The sequence below is a fragment of the Calliphora vicina genome, chromosome 3, assembly GCF_958450345.1.
Source record: "Calliphora vicina chromosome 3, idCalVici1.1, whole genome shotgun sequence".
In the NCBI taxonomy this organism is placed as follows: Eukaryota; Metazoa; Arthropoda; class Insecta; order Diptera; family Calliphoridae; genus Calliphora; species Calliphora vicina.
The window spans coordinates 23,751,867-23,771,132 of NC_088782.1; the positions used below are offsets into that span (position 1 = coordinate 23,751,867).

Below are 19,266 nucleotides of genomic sequence, written 5' to 3' on the forward strand. Positions count from 1 at the left end.
GCAAAAACTGTATTATTAACACTATAATGTTAAATAACTAAGTGTGAATAAATGACAGATATGCACCCTTCAAAATGTCATTAAAGTTGTTAAAAACAAAAACCGCGTTCAAAAAATAAGCTATTTATGTATGTATTGTAAATCACGCATTTTTAAGTCATACGCCCAATAATTTCCCTGAAGTAAAGTTTTTTCTAACTTTAAAGTAATTTCACAATTATTTTATAACATTTGGTACTTTTTCGAAAAGGCACTTTTTTCAATAATAACTTTCTTAAAAGTACCAATATAGTACTATTTCCTAAATTTAACTTTAAAGCGTTTTAAACTTAATTAATTAAAGAAACTGTAAAAAATTTCTTTAATTTTAAGTTTTTCAAAATGTTTTCGATGCAAAATAAAAAAAACTTTGAGAAGTGAGAATTAATGACGGATATATACCCTTAAAATTACATATAAGGTATTAAAAACCAAAACCGCGTTCAAAAAATACGCCATGAATAATAGAATATCCCCCTGCAACTGATGTCGTAGTCTGCAAGACACCACAAAAATCTAATTTTTGCATACCTTCGTAAAGTAAAACTAAATAAAATAAGTCATACTTTAAAAAAAATTCTTCAGAGGGATATACTATTTGAACATTTCTAAATTCCTCTAATATTCATTTCTAAATTCCTCTAATATTAAACTTCAACATACATATGTATATGTACACAAATTAGTTTGATCCATTAAACTTCAAATAAAATCAATTTTTTGTAATTTTTCGCTAAAACGTTAAGTTTTTAAATGTTCGATATTCTTTCAATACAAAATTGTAAGCCCCTATAATTTATATTTGCACAAAACTTTAAATATGCTTTAAAAAAAATTTTAAAATTTAAACAAGCAAAAGTAAAAAATAAAAAAATGTTATCATAAATAATATTTTTTTTTACCAAAATGCTGTTATAAAAATGTCATTTACTATGCAAGATTAATAAATATCTTGGTATATTTAAAAGTTTAGAGTTCATTGTCATAATTCTTCTAACTTCATTTAAACAGATTTGAATAAACGCCAATATGTTGGGAATTTCTTGGCACATAAAATGCAAAAATAATATATTTTAATAAAACAATTAAATTACATACTGCTAATAAAAAAGTTGAGCATTTAAAAGAATTATCATAATTTTGCGTAATTTTAATTAATATTTTGACATTATAAGAAAAAAATTGAAGCGTAAAATTAACATATGAATGCCTGAACTTTTAAAGCATACAAAAAACTATATACCTGCATATGCAAGCTACTTATATACATACACATCGTCACCTAAAATGCAAAACAACGTATCATCAAAAAATTCGAAATTGATTTTATTATTGATTACGATTCATTACATCATATTACATATGTGTACAAAATTTTAAACTTTTACTATCAAAAATAACCAAGTTATAACCAAAATTAAAACTAAAGTATCATCAAGTATATGATTTTCTTAAACAAAATAACGTATACGCTTTGAGTAATTAATTAATAAATTATTTTTACCTTATTTTAGGTAGTATCCTAATTTATTTTTAATCAATTTGTTGCAATTTAATATTTTTTGCAGTTTTAATGAATAAACTTTTTTAGTTTAAAAAAGTAGTTGTTTGTAATTGAAATAAAAAAAAACGTAATAAAATTAAAAATGTATATATAAACATGCTTTTATTTAAAATAAAAAAAAATATTTTTATTTAAGTTTTTATTTTTTCTTAAAAATTTATATTGATGATACGTTTTTTTGTTTCAGAAAATAAAAATTCAAAAAAACGTAAGCCACATATCTTAAAGTGTGTTTGGAAAAAAATAATTTTTTTTCATAAAATATATTTCTAGAGTCATTGTAATTCAGATTTGAAAATTTTGTTTCAATATCTCCAGCAGTTTTCATTTTATATCGTTTTTTGCTTCTCCTATAAATTTATGAAAAGTGATGTTACGTTATTTTGCATTTTAGGTGACGACATATACATATGTACATTTTTAAATATTTATAAAAAATATTATTTATTCACATGCATTATTTTACGGTAAATTATTAAGCAACAACAACATTGCAAACTAAAAATAAAAGTCAAACTCATACTCATACGCAACAACAAACAAACAAACAAAAACATTCATTGATTCACAAAAGAGAAAGAGAGAGAGAAAGAAGTAAATAAAAAAATAACGGTACTTAAAATGAGAACACTGCGTGTTAAAGGTTCAAGTGTGTGTGTGTTTGTGAGTGCGTATGTGTTGTTTATATTTATTTATATTAAAAAAATAAAACAGCAAAAAAGCAACAGTAAATATTTCAACATGGGAAAATATTCACGCTCGATTATCATATCAAGTGGGACCAAACCGCACTACTCTAACTCACTGGCTTTCAGAAATCCGTAAAATACTACATAAAATACGGAGGATAATTGGAAAAATTTAATTAAAATCTAGATCTACATTCAATAAAAAATTTTTTTTGTCACATTTTTCAATAAAGTATTCCATGAATTTTTAATTGTCAAAAGTTATAAATATTTTTGAAAAATAGACAAATAGCTTGAACGAAATTATAATATATCGCATCATAACATTTTATGTATAAATTTCAAAATAATCGAAAAAACCTGCTCCTGTAAAATTTATGTTTTGTCGCTTACTATAATTTTGCGCTAAGGGCTCGATATGTATATAAAAATTAAATCACATGAGAACGGCTGAAGCGATTTGGCTGATTTCTTTATTCGATTCGAAATTTTCAGGAGATGGTTGGTAAAGAAAAAAAATTCAAAAATTCCAGGTAACACTCGGAATTTTTTATTTTTTTGAGTCCAGTCAACTGTAATATAAAAGCTCCCTAAAGTATGCAGTACAAATTTATATATTTTATTTGCAAATAAATAAGAACAGGCAGGTGTATGTGGGTTGGAGAAACTTGAAGAACTAACATTAGTAAATGCTACCGAGCGAAGCCGGGGCTGTCACTAGTATTTTAATAAAAATGTACTCACAGTTTTTAACTTACAAAGTTAGATCTCTTACATTTCCATGAAAAAGGTTTCAGCAAACATTTGTGATATAAATTTAAAAAAAAAACCTATTTTGTGCAATTTTATTGACATTTTTATAATTCCCCTATCTTCCCCTCTATGTAATCTCAATCTTTATTGGGTGTATGACTTAAAAACGCGACATTTTCAACAGATGGTGTATATTTTGAACTCGGTTTTTGTTTTTAATAACTTATCTGTCATTTATTCTCACATAGTTATTGATCATTATAGTGGCAAACAACATTTTTTTTTTTTGCTTCATATGAAGGATATTTTGCTTTACTGCTTTAATTTGAAAAAAAGTGCTGCTGAAGACCTTGATTGCTCTCCGTAGCTTATGATGAATGTGTTTCATCGGTTTAAATTTTGCGAGCTAATGGTTTGTGTGGTTCAGAAGACAAATATCAAGCTCAACAAGATCTTGCAAAATTATTGGGAGCTACTCAATTAGCAATTTCAAAACGTTTGCAAGCAAAAGGATTCATCCAAAATCAGGGAAATTGGGTATTATACGAATTGAAGCCGAGATACCTTGAAAGACGATTTTGCGTGTTCGAAATGTTGCTTAAACGCTACAAAAGAAAATAATTTTTGCACCGAATCATTACTTGCGATGAAAAATGGATCCATTACGATAACCCGAAGCGTAAGAGGTCGTAAGTGAAGCCCGGTCAACCAGTCGAATCGACACCAAAGCAAAATATCCATGGCGCTAAGTATTGCTCTGTATTTGGTGAGAGCAAAAGGGTTCTACCTATTATGAGCTGCTGAAATCAGACCAGATCAACATAAGGAATCTGTACCGAACGCAACTGATTCGTTTGAAGCGAACATTTGCCGAAAAACTCCCAGAATATGCGGCCAGACATGACACCGTAATATTCTTTCATGACAACTCTCATTATGCAACACCTGTTAAAAACAAGTAACAAAGTATGGTCGGTCAAGCCCGACCATATAATACCCTACGCTAAGTAAAAGAGCAAAAACATTTTTCTTTCAAAGTTTCAATAATTTATATTTTTGAGTGATTTTCGTAAGGTTGCCTTATATGGGGGCTATGACCAATTATGGACCGATCATCATGAAATTAGGTCGTGTGATTTATGTCTATATGAAAGTTTACTATGTTGAATTTTGTGAGTATATATATATTTTTAAGCGATTTATGCACGTTAAAGTGATTTTCGGAAGCGGGTCTATATGGGAGCTATGACTAATTATGGACCGATCGTAACAAAATTTGGTGACATGAATTTCGTGTATATAAAATTTATTTGGAGAGCAATTTGTGGAGATAAATTTATAAATTAAACATTTATGGCCGATAAAGTCCAATTTCGGAAGGACATTTGTATGGGGGCTAGGTGAAATAATGGACCGATTTCAGCCATTTTCAATAGGATTGGTTCTTGGGCCGAAAAAATAATATGTACCAAATTGGATCGAAATATCTTCAAAATTGCGACCGCAGAATACAGGTCGCAATTTTGAAGATATTTCGATCCAATTTGGTACATATTATTTTTTCGGCCCAAGAACCAATCCTATTGAAAATGGCTGAAATCGGTCCATTATTTCACCTAGCCCCCATACAAATGTCCTTCCGAAATTGGACTTTATCGGCACAAGGTTTACATGGACAGCCAGCCAACCAGACGGACGGACGGACATTGTTTAATCGAGTCAGAAAGTGATTCGGAAGTCGATCGGTATACTTTAAGGTGGGTGTTAGACTAATATTTTTGGGCGTTACAAACATCTGCACAAACGCATTATACCCTCTCCACTATGGTGGTGTAGGGTATAATTATTTAGAACGAAGAGGCTGGGAAGTTTTGCGGTTGAACCAGATAAATGTTTTATTTATACAAAATCCATAAAAATTGGTGCCCGTATTATCTTTGTGGTGGATATATAAAATTCGACATAGCGGAATATAATACTCTTAATAGTTCTTTCTTATATTTTCACACTATTAAATATTTGGTTTAACATTTACTATAACAAAATATTTTAATTAAAATCTCCGCCTTAAAAATGTTGTCTTTTCTTACAATCCTCTTACACAAAATATCCTTTTTACACTAAAACACAATGACTTTCTATTTGTTTTCCAAACAAAGACAGGACCCTTTTCTTTTTGTTGTTAAACTTGAATTCCTTTCTATGCTAAGACTTTCGTGTATAAATATCTTTGCATGTAAGATCTCTACAATGTTGGGGCTAAGTTCGTCTACGACAGTCCCTAAGGGTTGGACATATTTGACATTGATTCATGTTAATTTTCATATGAAACAAAAAAAGAAACTATGTACAATTTATACATAGTACGAGTGTATGTATGAATGTAGGTATATGAATACGTGTAATTCAGTCAACCTTTATTATATTTATTATATGAAATAATATGAAAATATATTTAAAAAAATATTCATATTTTATGCACATGAACTTTAACAAACAATAAACAATTATTGCATTGTTTCAAATTGCATGCATTTAATGGTTTTGCAAGCTTAAACACCGAAAAATATTTGAATAGAGCAAGAGAAATTTGGCTAGAAAGGAGTTAATTCACATAATCCACTATAATTGAAAAATTAATCCATTACGATAATCCGAAGATCGTATGTGAAGTCCGATCAACAAGCTGAAACGACATCAAAGCCAAATATCAATGGAGCTAAGGTAATGCTCTGCACGAAGAACCTGTACCGAACTCAACTGATTCGTTTGAAGCGAGCATTGGCCAAAAAAACGACCAGAATATGCGGCCAGACATGAAATCGTAATATTCCATTATTACGCTCGGCACATGTTGCAATACCTCTTAAAAACTATTTAGAAAGAAGCGGTTGGGGTGTTTTGCCTCACCTTATAGTCCAGACCTTGTCCCGCCTGACTACTTATTTTTTCGATCGATGCACAACGCTCTCTATTGGCTTGATTCGTTCATATGTTGGGAAAAACATGCTAAAAATTTCGAATTATATCGAAAATATCACACAATAAGAAAAAAACATGAAAATATTCAGCCTAACCACAATTTTTTTTACATTCATTGAAAAATATTTTAAATTATTTGAAGGTATGTGTTGGAAAATGTTTGAAAAGCTTTCGTAAATTCTTATGATAGTAAAAAAACAATCTTATGATAGTAAAAAAACAAAAATTGAGTTTTAAAATACGACTTTAACATAAACTATCTTTAAAATGTCTCTTTTGGTTAGGCTGATTTATTTTAAAAATTTCGTATTTAAGTCTAAATTAAAAGTTAACGATTAATAACTTTTTTAACGAAAAACAGAGAAAAATTGCTTTTAATTACAAGTTAAACATTTGGTTAGAAAATATAAGTAAATATATCGAGCCCTTAGCGCCAAATTATCGTAAGTGACATTTTTAAAATTTTTGTTTTATTGCAGAAATTAAAATTATATGGACCGACTGATGTTTTAGCGTTCTCAGAATATCAAAATTGTTAATAACATCAAAAATATAGGGGCTAAGATTTTACAGTAAACAAATTTTTTCGTAAGCGAAAAGAGGGAAATAAATCTGTAACTTCTAAATGGTTAGATTGGTTTGAATGAAATTTCACATGCTCAAAGAAGAAGTGTTGTCGAGTTTAAGTTTTGAACGTAGACCTCATGGGATCACCAGGGGCGCGAACAAAGGCCCTCAAAGTAGGACATGTTACATTTTTAAAACGATATTATTTCTTGGTTTGAGTTCTGATTTCAAAAACATTATACATGTAGAATCTTTTCATCGAGCACTACAAAAAACCTTGTCGTAGCTATCAATTATCTATTATAGCTTAGGAGATATTCGCATTTGAAAATTAAATTTTCAACATTTTTACCCATCCTACTGCAGTTTTTTGATAACAGCGTATCCAAATATTTCCCGATTTTCTCCAGTTTTCCTTTATTGGACTAACAACACATGCATGTGTCAAATGGAAAAAGAACTGTTTATAAATAATGACTAAGTCCAAAGTTATATAAAAAAAAATTTAAAAAGCGATTTTTCGCTATTTTTTTTGGGAAAAAGGAACTTTTTTTCTTTTTAAGTTATCGCAAAAAATTTTTAAGAGGATGTATAAGAAATTTCTACTTTCTGAAAGCTTAGTTTTCACTAAATATTTTAAAGGAAAACCAATTTCAAAATTGTTGTTACGAAGGGGACCAGGTCATTTCAAAAAACACCTAGTTTTTATGTAAAATAAAATTTTAGGGCAAAAATTCTCAAATCGCATATTCGATATCAAAATATAGTAACCGATTATAGGTGGTTCCATATGTTTCTAATTATTTTGTAAAGGATCCCGAGAACCCCGACCCTGGTATGGATATTATAGCCAAAAATCTAAAAAATACCATTTTTGGAATTTTTCAACACTTTTTTGGGAATTGCGGGATTGCTGATAATAAATTTCAAAATTTGTTTTTATTTTTCCATTTTAAATAGAAAAAGCTACATAACTATTTATAAATAAAAGTTTAATTTCAATTCAAAAAATGTTTATCTATGCAAAAATTCAATAAAAAACATTTTTTGTCATATTTTTCTATAAAGTATTCCATGAATTTTTAATTGTCAAAAGTTATCAATATTTTTGAAAAATAGACAAATAGTTTGAACGAAATTATATTATATCGCTCATAACATTTTTAATTCAATGTATAAATTTCAAAATAATAAAAAAAACCAAAATAATAAAAAACGATAATTTGGCGCTAAGGGCTCGATATATAAAGACATTCAAAATAATTTTTAATCTTACTCGATATTTTTTTGGTATTTAGATATGGCGGGCATACGGAGCACAGAGGGATAGCTTCATACATTTTTTACAGCATTGAAATTTGGCACCGAGAAAATGAAATTTTATCAAAATCTTCCACGCCCACTGCCCATACAATCCAAATCGATTTTTTCGCATAAAATTTTTTCTATACATGCATAAGTCTAGAAATTTGGCACAAAAAAAGAACGCATGCCGAATTTCAATAAAATCGGTCACGCCCACCGCCCACGAAACCCATACAATAAATAAGATTTTTTTAGATATTTCGTCTTCTATTCGACAAAAAATTAAAATTTTTTAACCTGTTCCGAAAACTTCCGAGAATTAATTATTTTTTAGTCGAAACAAGACACTTCCACCTTTCATTTTATTAAAACAACAGATTGGGGGAAAGTGGGGCTACATTATTTTTTTCCATGGAAAATCAAAAATAAAATAATTTTTAGAGGCTTATAGATACCTTCTTAACGGTTTATGATATCCCCATAATTTTTTTTTGTGTATTTATGGAGAAATCCTATGTTTTTCAAATATGTTAAAGGTAAATTATATTATCGGGAAATTATACATTTCATGTCAAGTGAACCAACTTTTGAAATAGGGTATTCAAGGATAATATCTAAGCTTTTGTTTGAGCTAAAAAAAAAATTAAAAAAGGGTCCATTTTGAAAAAAATAGTCAACAAAGTTTTTGATTTTGCAAAAAAAGTCAAACATTTTATGTTTTGAGTTACAAAATATTTATTTTGATAGATATCCCACTCGCATCCCACTAAGCGACCAAATAGGTGTTCAAGGAAAATATCTAAGCTTTATTTTAAGAAGAAAGAAAAAAAGGGCCCATTTTAAAAAAAAGTCAAAAAAGTTTTTGATTTCGGAAAAAATATTAAATTTTTTTTATTTTTTTTTAAAATATTTTTTTCGAAAGATTGAAGAAAGAGCTATCTAAACTATTTGGGACACATTTTGCTAAGAACAATAGGTAATTAGTTACATGGATAAGAAAAAACACCTGTTTGACCAAAATGTCAAGAGTCGAGAGTTTTCGACCGATCTTGTTGAAAAATTGTGTCTGAGTTACTATCCAATAGAACTAACCTTGGTGCAAATTTCATCCCGATCGGAAGACATCGATTTCAAAAGTAGGTTCACTTGACATGAAATGCCCCATATATAAACCACTGACTTGCGTGAAAATATAAGTAAATTTTTGCTTAACAATTTTATAAAAATAAAATACAGTTTTTCTTAAAACTACAAGGTGGCGAAAAGGAAACTTCCGATGTTTTTTGGCTGTAATTAAAAAAAAAATTAAAAACTTTGATTCTTCTTGTGGATTATTATACCCTTCACCATGAGTGGCAAGGGTATATATAAGTTTGTCATTCCGTTTGTAATTTCTACATTTTTTATTTGCGACTCCACAAAGTATATATATTCTGAATCGTTATAGATAGCGGAGTCGATATAGCCATGTCCGTCTGTGTGTTGAAATCAACTTTCTGAAGCCCCCAAATAACTTACATACACGAATGATACATCAATATTTAAAATCGAGAAAATCGGTCCACAAAAAACCAGGACAACCTCGATTTTTGACCTATTTTTGACCCATATCATTAATATAGACAATATGGATATCTAATGATAGATTTTTGACCTATTTTTGACCCATATCTGGATTACTAAATCATTAATATAGACAATATGGATATCTAATGATAGATATTTCAAAGACCTGTGCAACGACGTATATAAGACCATAGTAAGTTGGACCTACAATGGGTCAAAATCGGAAAAAATTTTTTAACCCGAATTTTTTTTCACCAAATATTAAAAAAAAAATTAAAAACAAAAAAAAAAATTTTTTTAAATTAACAAAAAAAATTAAAAATTTCGAAAAACAACTGGAAAAAAAATTAAATTTTGTTTACCTAAAAATATTTAAAATTTTTATTTTAAAGTATATTTTGGTGAAGGGTATATAAAATTCGGCACAGCCGAATATAGCTCTCTTACTTGTTTTTATTTGGTCCTTTAATTTTTTTTACATCAAGTCGAGAATATGATGTCATGTAAATGGCCGCCGCCACAGTTGATTGTCATTTGAGCCCTTTTTATGTCATTTTCCATCACTTTGGCCAAAACTTCCGGCGATAGGTCCTCACATTCTTGACGGATATTGTCTTTAAGAGCTGCAAGAGTCTGAGGCTTGTTGACACAAACCCGCGACTTCAAAAAGCCCCACAAAAAGAAGTCTGGAGCGGTCAAATCAGGCGATCTTGCTGGCCAGTGCAAATCTCCCGGGAAATGCATCCTTCAGCATATCGGTTGTGGCACGTGCAGTGTGTGCCGTCCTGTTGGAACCACATGTTTTCCAACCCCAATTCATCAAGTTGCGGCAAAAAGAACTCGTTGATCATTGCTCTGTAGCGCTCACCATTCACAGTAACCGTTTGGCTCGCGACGTCGTCGAAGAAAAAAGGTCCGATGACTCCTCCAGTAAAAACAGCACACCATACAGTGACTTTGAGCGGGTGTAATGGCTCTTCGTGGGTTACACGCGGATTTTCAGTGCCCCAGAAGCGTAAATTTTGCTTATTTACGTACCCGCTAAGATGGAAATGGGCCTCATCACTCATGATTATTTTTGATGAAGTCACCGACCGATTATTGGTCAAATAAATAGTCAGCAATATTCCGCGTTCTGGAGCAGTGTAGCGTAACATTGTTTATTAACGTGTATTTCGCATGTGTTTACTACACAAATGTCAAAACAGAACTGACATTAGGGGCCAATCGCAAAATTTATAGCATTTTCTGATAGGAGGATTACTTTTGCGCCACCTTGTACTTACTCTTTGGAAGCTCCACAAACCTTGCTGCCTTTCAAAAGTTTTACATTTTTTTCATATATGTATTTCAAGCAAAACCTTCATATTTATATCATAGAGCGGAAACTAGAAAAAAACTCAAACAAAAAAATTTCGCAAAATAATCACACATACGAGTGTTGTTTTTGTTTTCACATAGTTATTTTTACTAATACATTCTCATAACTTAGGTTTCTGACAACTGAGTTAGGTCTTTGACAGGAGAGTGTCCGCTCTATGTATATTCTCTATGATTTATATTTTAAATTTTAACTCAATCGGATCATAAATGGATTTGTCGCATTTTTTTTTAATGTGAGACCCGACTTGACCAACTAAAGGGTAACTGGGTCCCGTGATGGAAGATGGCTTTTTTTTAAATACTCGTATTCTTTGTTTAAGACAATTTTTTGATTCAAAAGATAAAGATTTTTAGGAACATTTTTTTTATATAAAAATGTTACCCTGAATCTCAATAAAGCGCATTTAATTCAAATTCAAAGTTTTAACAAATTTGGAATGGGTAAGGTCCGATGTCTTGTCGAATATTTTTTGTTTTCTCACATTAAAAACTGATACTATTTTGTAAACTTAAATCTTTAACTTGTATTAAATTCAATATTATGATTTCATTTATTCTTCTTTGGAATTGAGTTCAACAAAATTTATTTTCCAAATGCTACAACTTGCATTCACATACCCACACAGTATTTTTTCATATTGCTAAAATATTTATTGATTTGCGTTGGTTTTTTTTTCATAAACTTTATTTGCAGGCGCAAAAGATTCCGTTGGCAAAACTCTGGAGACCGCAAAAGATTCGGTGGCTACAACGGTCGAAAGTGTTAAACATGAAGTAGAGAATGTGGTCAAAGAAAAATCCGAAATGTTGGAGGATGCCTCAAATAAACTAATGGAAAAATTGCATTTAAAACACAACGAGAACGAGGACAGCAGCAACAAAAACGAAGAACATCCGGAAACGGATGAATTGAAAACTGAATTAGATGAATGTTTAAAACAGAGCAAGGGAAATGATGATGCAGGCATCAGTAGTAGTTTGGCGGAGAGTGCAGCAACGAAAGAGCTAACACGTACTGATACTGAAACGGATAGTTTGAGAACTTCTACACCGGAACCGGAAATCGAACAGGCATTAGCTAAAAGCCATGATGATCCGCAGGATGATGACGAGGATAATCCACCCACACCAAAGCCCACACTATCAGAATTGGAAAATCTAACAGCAGAAGTTCTAAAGCAGCAGCCACAAGAGGCAACAGCGGTAATGGTGGTCAATGACCTTGCAAAGAGTAATGAGCCACTAATGTCAGCCATGCATGAAAACATTAAAACGCTTGATAGCAACAACATGTCGTCGTTAATTGCTGACAACAGCCACACCACAAAGGACAATGAGCCAACGACAACAGCAGCAGCAGCAGCAATAGTGGCAACTAACAATGATATTAAGTCCAATAATATGCAGTGAGTAGGCAGGTCCTTGTAAAATCATTAATGTGTCTACTTTTTTTTATCCATTGTGTGTGTACGTTTTTTGTATCCTTAATTAAATGTGATGTGATGTGTGTACTTTAGCTCTATTCCTTTTTTACCTAATTTTTCCTTTCCTTTTTTTTTAAAACGAAATTCTAAAATATAGATTTTCTGCTTTAAAGGAAAATCATACATTTGTATTTAGAAAAAAAATAATGCAAATCAAACATAAACATGTCAAGACATGCAATAGTTAGTTTGTTTACAAAACAAACAAAATCCCTAAACGATATTTTATCTAGAAAATACCTAAATTTATGGTCATTGCACTATTATCTATTTTATTGTAAACAAAGTAGTTGGTTTTTAGCTATATTTCTAAGTAAGTAAGTAGTAGCTGTAGTTAGTTGTAATTTGTTTAGAACAATTTTTTCTAATATTTATTACTAAAATCTAAAAACACACCGTAGTTAAATAATATGCAATATACATACATATAATACTACATACATATTTTCTAATTAATACTTATTGCTACTAGTTATATTGTATATTTTACTAACAAGAAACTTTTGTAAATACAAAACTAAATATGCTTTAATTATAACCAGAAGTTACTTGGCATTTGAAATATGTACAAAATATATTGTTAAAACGAAAATCGATCAATCAATCATTCAACTCTGTCTGTCAATCATTTTGTGTATATATCAAGTGGTTTTCAATTGATTGTTAACAATTTATGGTTTATTGAACTTGAGAGAAATTTATTTTACTTAATTTCTTCTTTTTAATGTCATACTATTTACTTAATTATAAGAGTAGTACCAAAGAATATGGATATACTTTATATTTTTTGTTAGTACTGAGGTATATTATTGGGACGAAACGAAAAATTTCAATCAATCATTCAAACTAAATTTAAAGTTCTCCCGAATTTCAAATTCGATTTATTATATAGGTTCAAAGCTCATGTTTATACCCTTCACTTTATCATTTGCGCCCCATAAAGTATATATATTCTGGATCGTTATAGATAGCGGATTCGAAAAAGCTATGCCCGTCTGTATGTCGAAATCAACATTCCGATGCCCCAAAAAACTTACATACATGACTCATACATCAATATATCTGCTATAATTCTGGTTCGGCAGCTATTTAAATTCATGAAAATCGGGCAACAAAAAGCTGAGATACAACTACCTAGATTTTTTACTTATGTTTTATCAATATGTTGAGTACACATTGCAACACGAAAAAATATAACCATATACGGACAGCAGTACGTGATAAAATACAAAAAAAAAAAAAATACCCGTGTCTCCCAGTTTTGCCCAAAGTCATGCACTTTTTTATGTGATCAAGATCAAAATCGCAAAAAACTTTAAAAAATTCGATTTTTTTTTACCTTTTTTTCCACTGTTCAAGTCCATAGGTAGCAAGCCGTTCAAAATTCAAAGAAACAATCATGTACAAAAATATACCTATGGTCGCAGTAAACAACTTTCTAGAACATATGAATTTCATAGGAATGATTCTTAATACCGCACAGTGCGGCCAGAGGCACCTTTGTCCGGCCAAAAGTCGAAAAATGTACAAAATGATCCACAAATTTGTATATGGGGGTTTTTCGCTCATTACGAATCCGTTATCAGAATTAGGAAATTCATACGAAAAAAGTTAAATGAATTTGCTAATTGATTAAAAGTTTTTGTTTTGATATTTTAGGGTATATAATTGAAAATTTATTACAAATTAACAAATTTACAATGGTGAAATGCAATATGGCGATGTTAGAGTCCATTCAACAAATACATGCATACGTATTTGTATAGCTCTACCTTAGTTCATGTTTTCGAGAGTGTACTGTATATTTATATATATAAATGTGCTGTTGTATTTTATGTTTTTTCATGTACATTAAAGCGTACCACCTTACAAGCAAAAAAATGCGCCGTAAACTCTCTAGTAAGTATTTTAGCAAGGCAGTTATCAAAAAAAAATATTTATTTTTTGCCGAACGTAGGGCAACTTGCAAATACGTGCAGTTGAATTTTATTTTATTTGTTAAATAATACTTTGACTTATTACCGCCAATAGCTTAGAGAGCAGGAAAAAAAATTTCACTCAATCACATCAATTTTGTTTAACAATTTAAAAATAAAAAATAGTCCTTACATATCACTTTCTAACAATTTACTATTGAGAAATTTACATTCAGTTTTTGATTTTACGTATTATACTCAGTGTTTAAAAAGCTACGATAACTAACAAATTTTTAACTGTTGCTACAACTACTGCTTCAAAAAAGTGTATGTAGCGGTAGCAGTAGCAGTAGCATTTGTCTTTTTTCGTTTTTTGTTTTTTTAAAACTACTGCTGCCTTCAAAATATAAAACTCTTAACAGAGCAGTAGTAATAAAACATGAATTGTAAATGGAGTAGTAGCATAAAAATACAAATCATTGCTACTACTCTATATCGAGTTTTAATTTTTAAGGTAGCAGTAAAGTAGCAGTTGATGCAGCAGTTAAGGTAGCAATAAAAGTAGTCAAAAAAGAAAATCTTCAGTCATAACACCAAAATTGACATAATTAAACACTGTGTGTTGTTTTTGTTTTGAGAGAGTTTGAAAGAATTATTCGTTTTTATTCGTCTCAGATGTTCGTGTTGCTAACAGAAAGATCGTGTTTTCTGTGTGTATAACAAAAAAGCCGAACTTTTGTTTACAACACGACCAACTTACACAAATATACATTCACAACAACAACACATAATATACTTTTTTGGCTGAAGATTTTTATTTTTGACTTATTTTATTGCTACCTCAACTGCTACTTCAACTGCTACTTAACTGCTACTTCTTCTACTACCTCAACTGCTACTTCTATTACTACTAAATTTTAAAAGTAACAGAATTAATAAAAAACTAATGACTGCTACATCAAAACTTTTTCTTTTTTAAGATAGCAATAGAAAATAAATTACTCTGCTATTTTTAAATTTTTCTTTTATTAGTACTACTACAACTACTGCTACCAAAATGTGAAGGTAGCAGTAGTAGTTATAATTATTGACTCCGAGTTTTTATTAATTTTTTAACTAGACTACTTGTGTTTTTTCGTTGCTACTGCTACTTGTAGTCTAGTTTTTTAAACACTGATTATACTTACCTTCAGCTGTATAATCCATTTTGTTTCGTTTGATTTGCTTGATTACAAAAACTTTGACACCTGTTTAACGGAAACTCCTTCTAGTCGATCTTTCCATTCGTGTGAAGGCCTCATTCAAACTGAAATTATGAATTGCATTAGAGGCAAGGAACCTTACTACGATAATTTTTTATCTCCTAGAGCATTTCTTTAACCAACCCAAGACAAAAAACCGCCCAAATAAAAACTTGTTTTTTGACTTTTTATTTTCGTGAATGATTTTCGGGAGAGGGCCTTATATAGGAGCTATGACTAATTATGGACCGATCGCCGTGAAAATGTGATTTATGTCTATATGAAAGTTATTTGTGTTGAATTTTTTGTGTATACCAACATTTTTAAAAGATATATGATAATTAAAGTGATTTCGGAAGAGGACCTTATATGGGAGCTATGACTAATTATAGATCGATCACCATGAAATTAGGTCATCTGATTTATATCTACACGAAAGTTATTTGTGTTTATTTTTGTATAGTTAGCAATATTTTTAAGAGATTTATGCTCGGTAAAGTGATTTTCGGAAGCGGCCCTTATATGGGAGCTATGACTAATTATGGACTGATCGTCATGAAATTAGGTCGTGTGATTTATGTCTATATTGAAGTTATTTCTGTTGAATTTTATGTTCATACCAAAATTGTTAAGAGATTTATGCTCATTAAAAAGATTTTCAGATGCTGGTCTTATACTAATTAAAATTAAGTGACATCACTTCCGTATACATAAAACTTATTGCAAAGGAATTTTGTGTAAATACCTATAATAATTAAAGATTTATGACGGATAAAGTCCAATTTCGGGAGGACATTTGTATGGCGGCTAGGTGAAATAATGGACTGATTTCAGCTAGTTAGGCTTCGTCAATGGGCCGATTTTTATCGAAATATCTTCAAAATTGCGACCTGTACTTTGTTTACAAGAATGCATTTATACTATACAATATTTATGGTGTTATAGAGTATAAACATCATACTTGAGTCAGAAAAATTTATCAAGCTCAAAACGCAAAAAAGAGCAGAACAAATTGGGTATTCAAATAAAGGAGAGATTACGTACTTTAAAATGGTACTATGCTTTTTACGAAATATTAGGAATTCCCTAAGGTTCTATACATCAAACCTTAAATTTATGTAAAATTTTAAATTACAAATAATTTCAAAAGTAGTGGAAACATATCTACATTGATATTAAAGCTATGAAACCATTTTAAAGAAAACCGTTTACTTCATAAAAATCTCTTTTGTAAATAAAAAGTTATAAGCGATTGATTTTTTAAAATTTATTACAAAATCCTGTTTTTCAGTCAAAAATAAAAAGGTGCATATTAAATCACCCTGTTTATAGAGAAAATGTTTACATAGAGACCTGAATTTTTGGCTTCTAAGGTTTTCAGGTGTTAGCTTTAATATGAGTATTTAAGCTATTTCAAAATTACGAACACTGTGCACCGTTTAGGTAGCACATATAAGTTTTAAAAGTATTTATGATGATGTACTCGGTGTAGGGTATCATATGGTCGAACTTGACAGACTATACTTTCTGAGTGGTTTGTGGAGCACGTTATCAAAACTTAAACTTGAATACTGCTTTGCTACTCCTATGTAAAATTTCATGCCAATCGTGACAAATGACAGATTTATTTTCAAAATATTCTGATTTTAGCCCACTGTGCAGTGTAATAAAGATGATATAATCCTCTAATAAAGACTATTTAAAAATAACTAAAACCTTTATCTTTTAAACTTAACTCCATTTTATGATTCATACATATTACTAATGCCATTTAACTTTTATTTTCATACACAATATTCATAAATCTACTAAAATAAATTTAACTACAATATATTTTTTATATTTATTCTCCTCTTAACAAGACTAGTACTTAGTTTATCTAATAAAAAACCGTCTAGATCTATATGTATAAATAAATACATAAAAAAACTACCATGTAAATACAAATTTATTATTATAAAAAAGAAAACTTTTAATAAATAAAAAAAACAAAACATACAACATTTTATAACTTTATAAACTGTAAATATAAATTTATTCATTTCTATTATATATTGTTTTTGTAAAAAAAACTTTATTGTTGCCGTTTGTTTAGGCTAAAACTCTTTGGAGAAACAAAACTACTGCATTTAACGAGTTTTGCCTGACTACAAACAATTTAAATTATTCTTGGGCAACAAAAGTTTTTAAATAAGTAGTAAAGAATTAAACAAGAGTTCTTCTTCACTTTTAGTGTAAAATTATAGTAGATTCAAAAGTAGTGTTGTTTTCTTTTGATAGACCAACAAAAATGCAATTTAAACAAAGTTGTAGAGCAAAATGTTTTATTATTCTTACTTAAAAGAACTAAACAAAAATAACTAATTATTCTTAAAAAAGGCATTTTAATACAAATAAGCTTTTTCACAAAATATCATAATTAGCAAAACACCTCAAATTCCAACAGCAGTACAACCGAAACATATACAAACGCGTTCGCACTCCCAACATCCACCACCTTTGCTGCCTTTGACTTTAGCAACGACTGCTATAGCCACAGCCACAGCTGCAGCAACAGTTCAGCCTAGAGCTACAAAGGAAAAAGAAACTACAAAGTTGTCTCAAGCAGCAGTAGTGCCACCAGCACCCACCGTCGTGTTGCAACAACATCATCCTCCACCCGTAAAAGTAAAGAAAATAAAAGTTCACAAAATTATTGTGAGAAACCCTTCGGAAACCGAAGAAAAACGCCCTGGCACCACAGAATGGGAGAAATTTGCCGATATGTTGGCTCAAGTACGAAAATTCAATCCCCATGATGCCTTAAGACGTGGCGGCACCTTCTCAAAATTTGGTGGCACTGGACCCCTGAGAGAGCGTCCCTCCCATTTGGGTCATCATATACGTGGTGGCATGGATGATGATAGCAGTGATACAACCTCCAACTTTCGCGGCAGTCCCCATAATTCACAACGTTCTAGTGCTCGGGCAGGTGGTAGAGTGCAACGTTTACCAAATCGTCCGAATACCGGCAACAGTCGCAAGAAAAATCATGAATTTTCCTCACACAATGGTGGCGGCCGCTATGCCAACCGAGCACGTCGCAATAGCAATGCTAGCTCTACAACGGGACGCAAATTCGATTTTAATCCAGCACGTTCGCGTGTCAATGAACTCGTCACAACCGTAAGTTCTACTCCCCTTATAACTTCTTCTTTACAGACCACCACCAACACCGTACTCTCACAAATACCTTATGCACCCTACCATCTTAACAATGAGAGTGTTAAATCTCCCGCAAACATGAGATCACATCACTCTCGTAGCGATACGAGAACCTTGCCACCTTTGGATGCCATAGAGCGTGCAAGCTCACGTTCTCACCACCAACACTTTAGACATGATTATGCTCCTACTAGCGCCTTTGACCACAATGGCAGTAGTATGCCATTGCAAAGCGATCTCTATGAAAGCCATGAAACGTCCACACTAACACGTCAATCTTCCAACACTTCTTTATTTAGTAATAATAGCTCATATGTGGATACAGTACATGCGTTTAAATCATCCACCCTGGATGTTAACCCACCTCATGTCAAGAATACCTCATCGTTCCTAACGACACCACGCAGCTCACCGTTTAGTATAAGAAAATCGTATACGGATCTGTACTTTAGTGCTACTAGTAATAAGGAGAATAAGCCGCATACTCTGCCGGAGTTGTGTTCGAGGGACAAGAGTCCCTATAAAATACGTAAACGCTGTGATGTATGCTGTAAAAAGTATTCAATAAAATAA

General features: G+C 30.8%; 1 protein-coding gene across 1 annotated transcript in view; it reads left to right on the plus strand.

Moving 5' to 3' along the window:
• The window catches only part of LOC135955352 (uncharacterized), a 29,888-nt gene extending 10,622 nt beyond the window's left edge, over positions 1–19,266 (plus strand). Inside the window, exons 2-4 of the mRNA XM_065505704.1 lie at positions 11,543–12,254; positions 17,913–18,505; positions 18,566–19,266. Of these exons, the coding sequence (XP_065361776.1) occupies positions 11,543–12,254; positions 17,913–18,505; positions 18,566–19,266 (2,006 nt within the window). The remainder of the gene's footprint in view (positions 1–11,542; positions 12,255–17,912; positions 18,506–18,565) is intronic.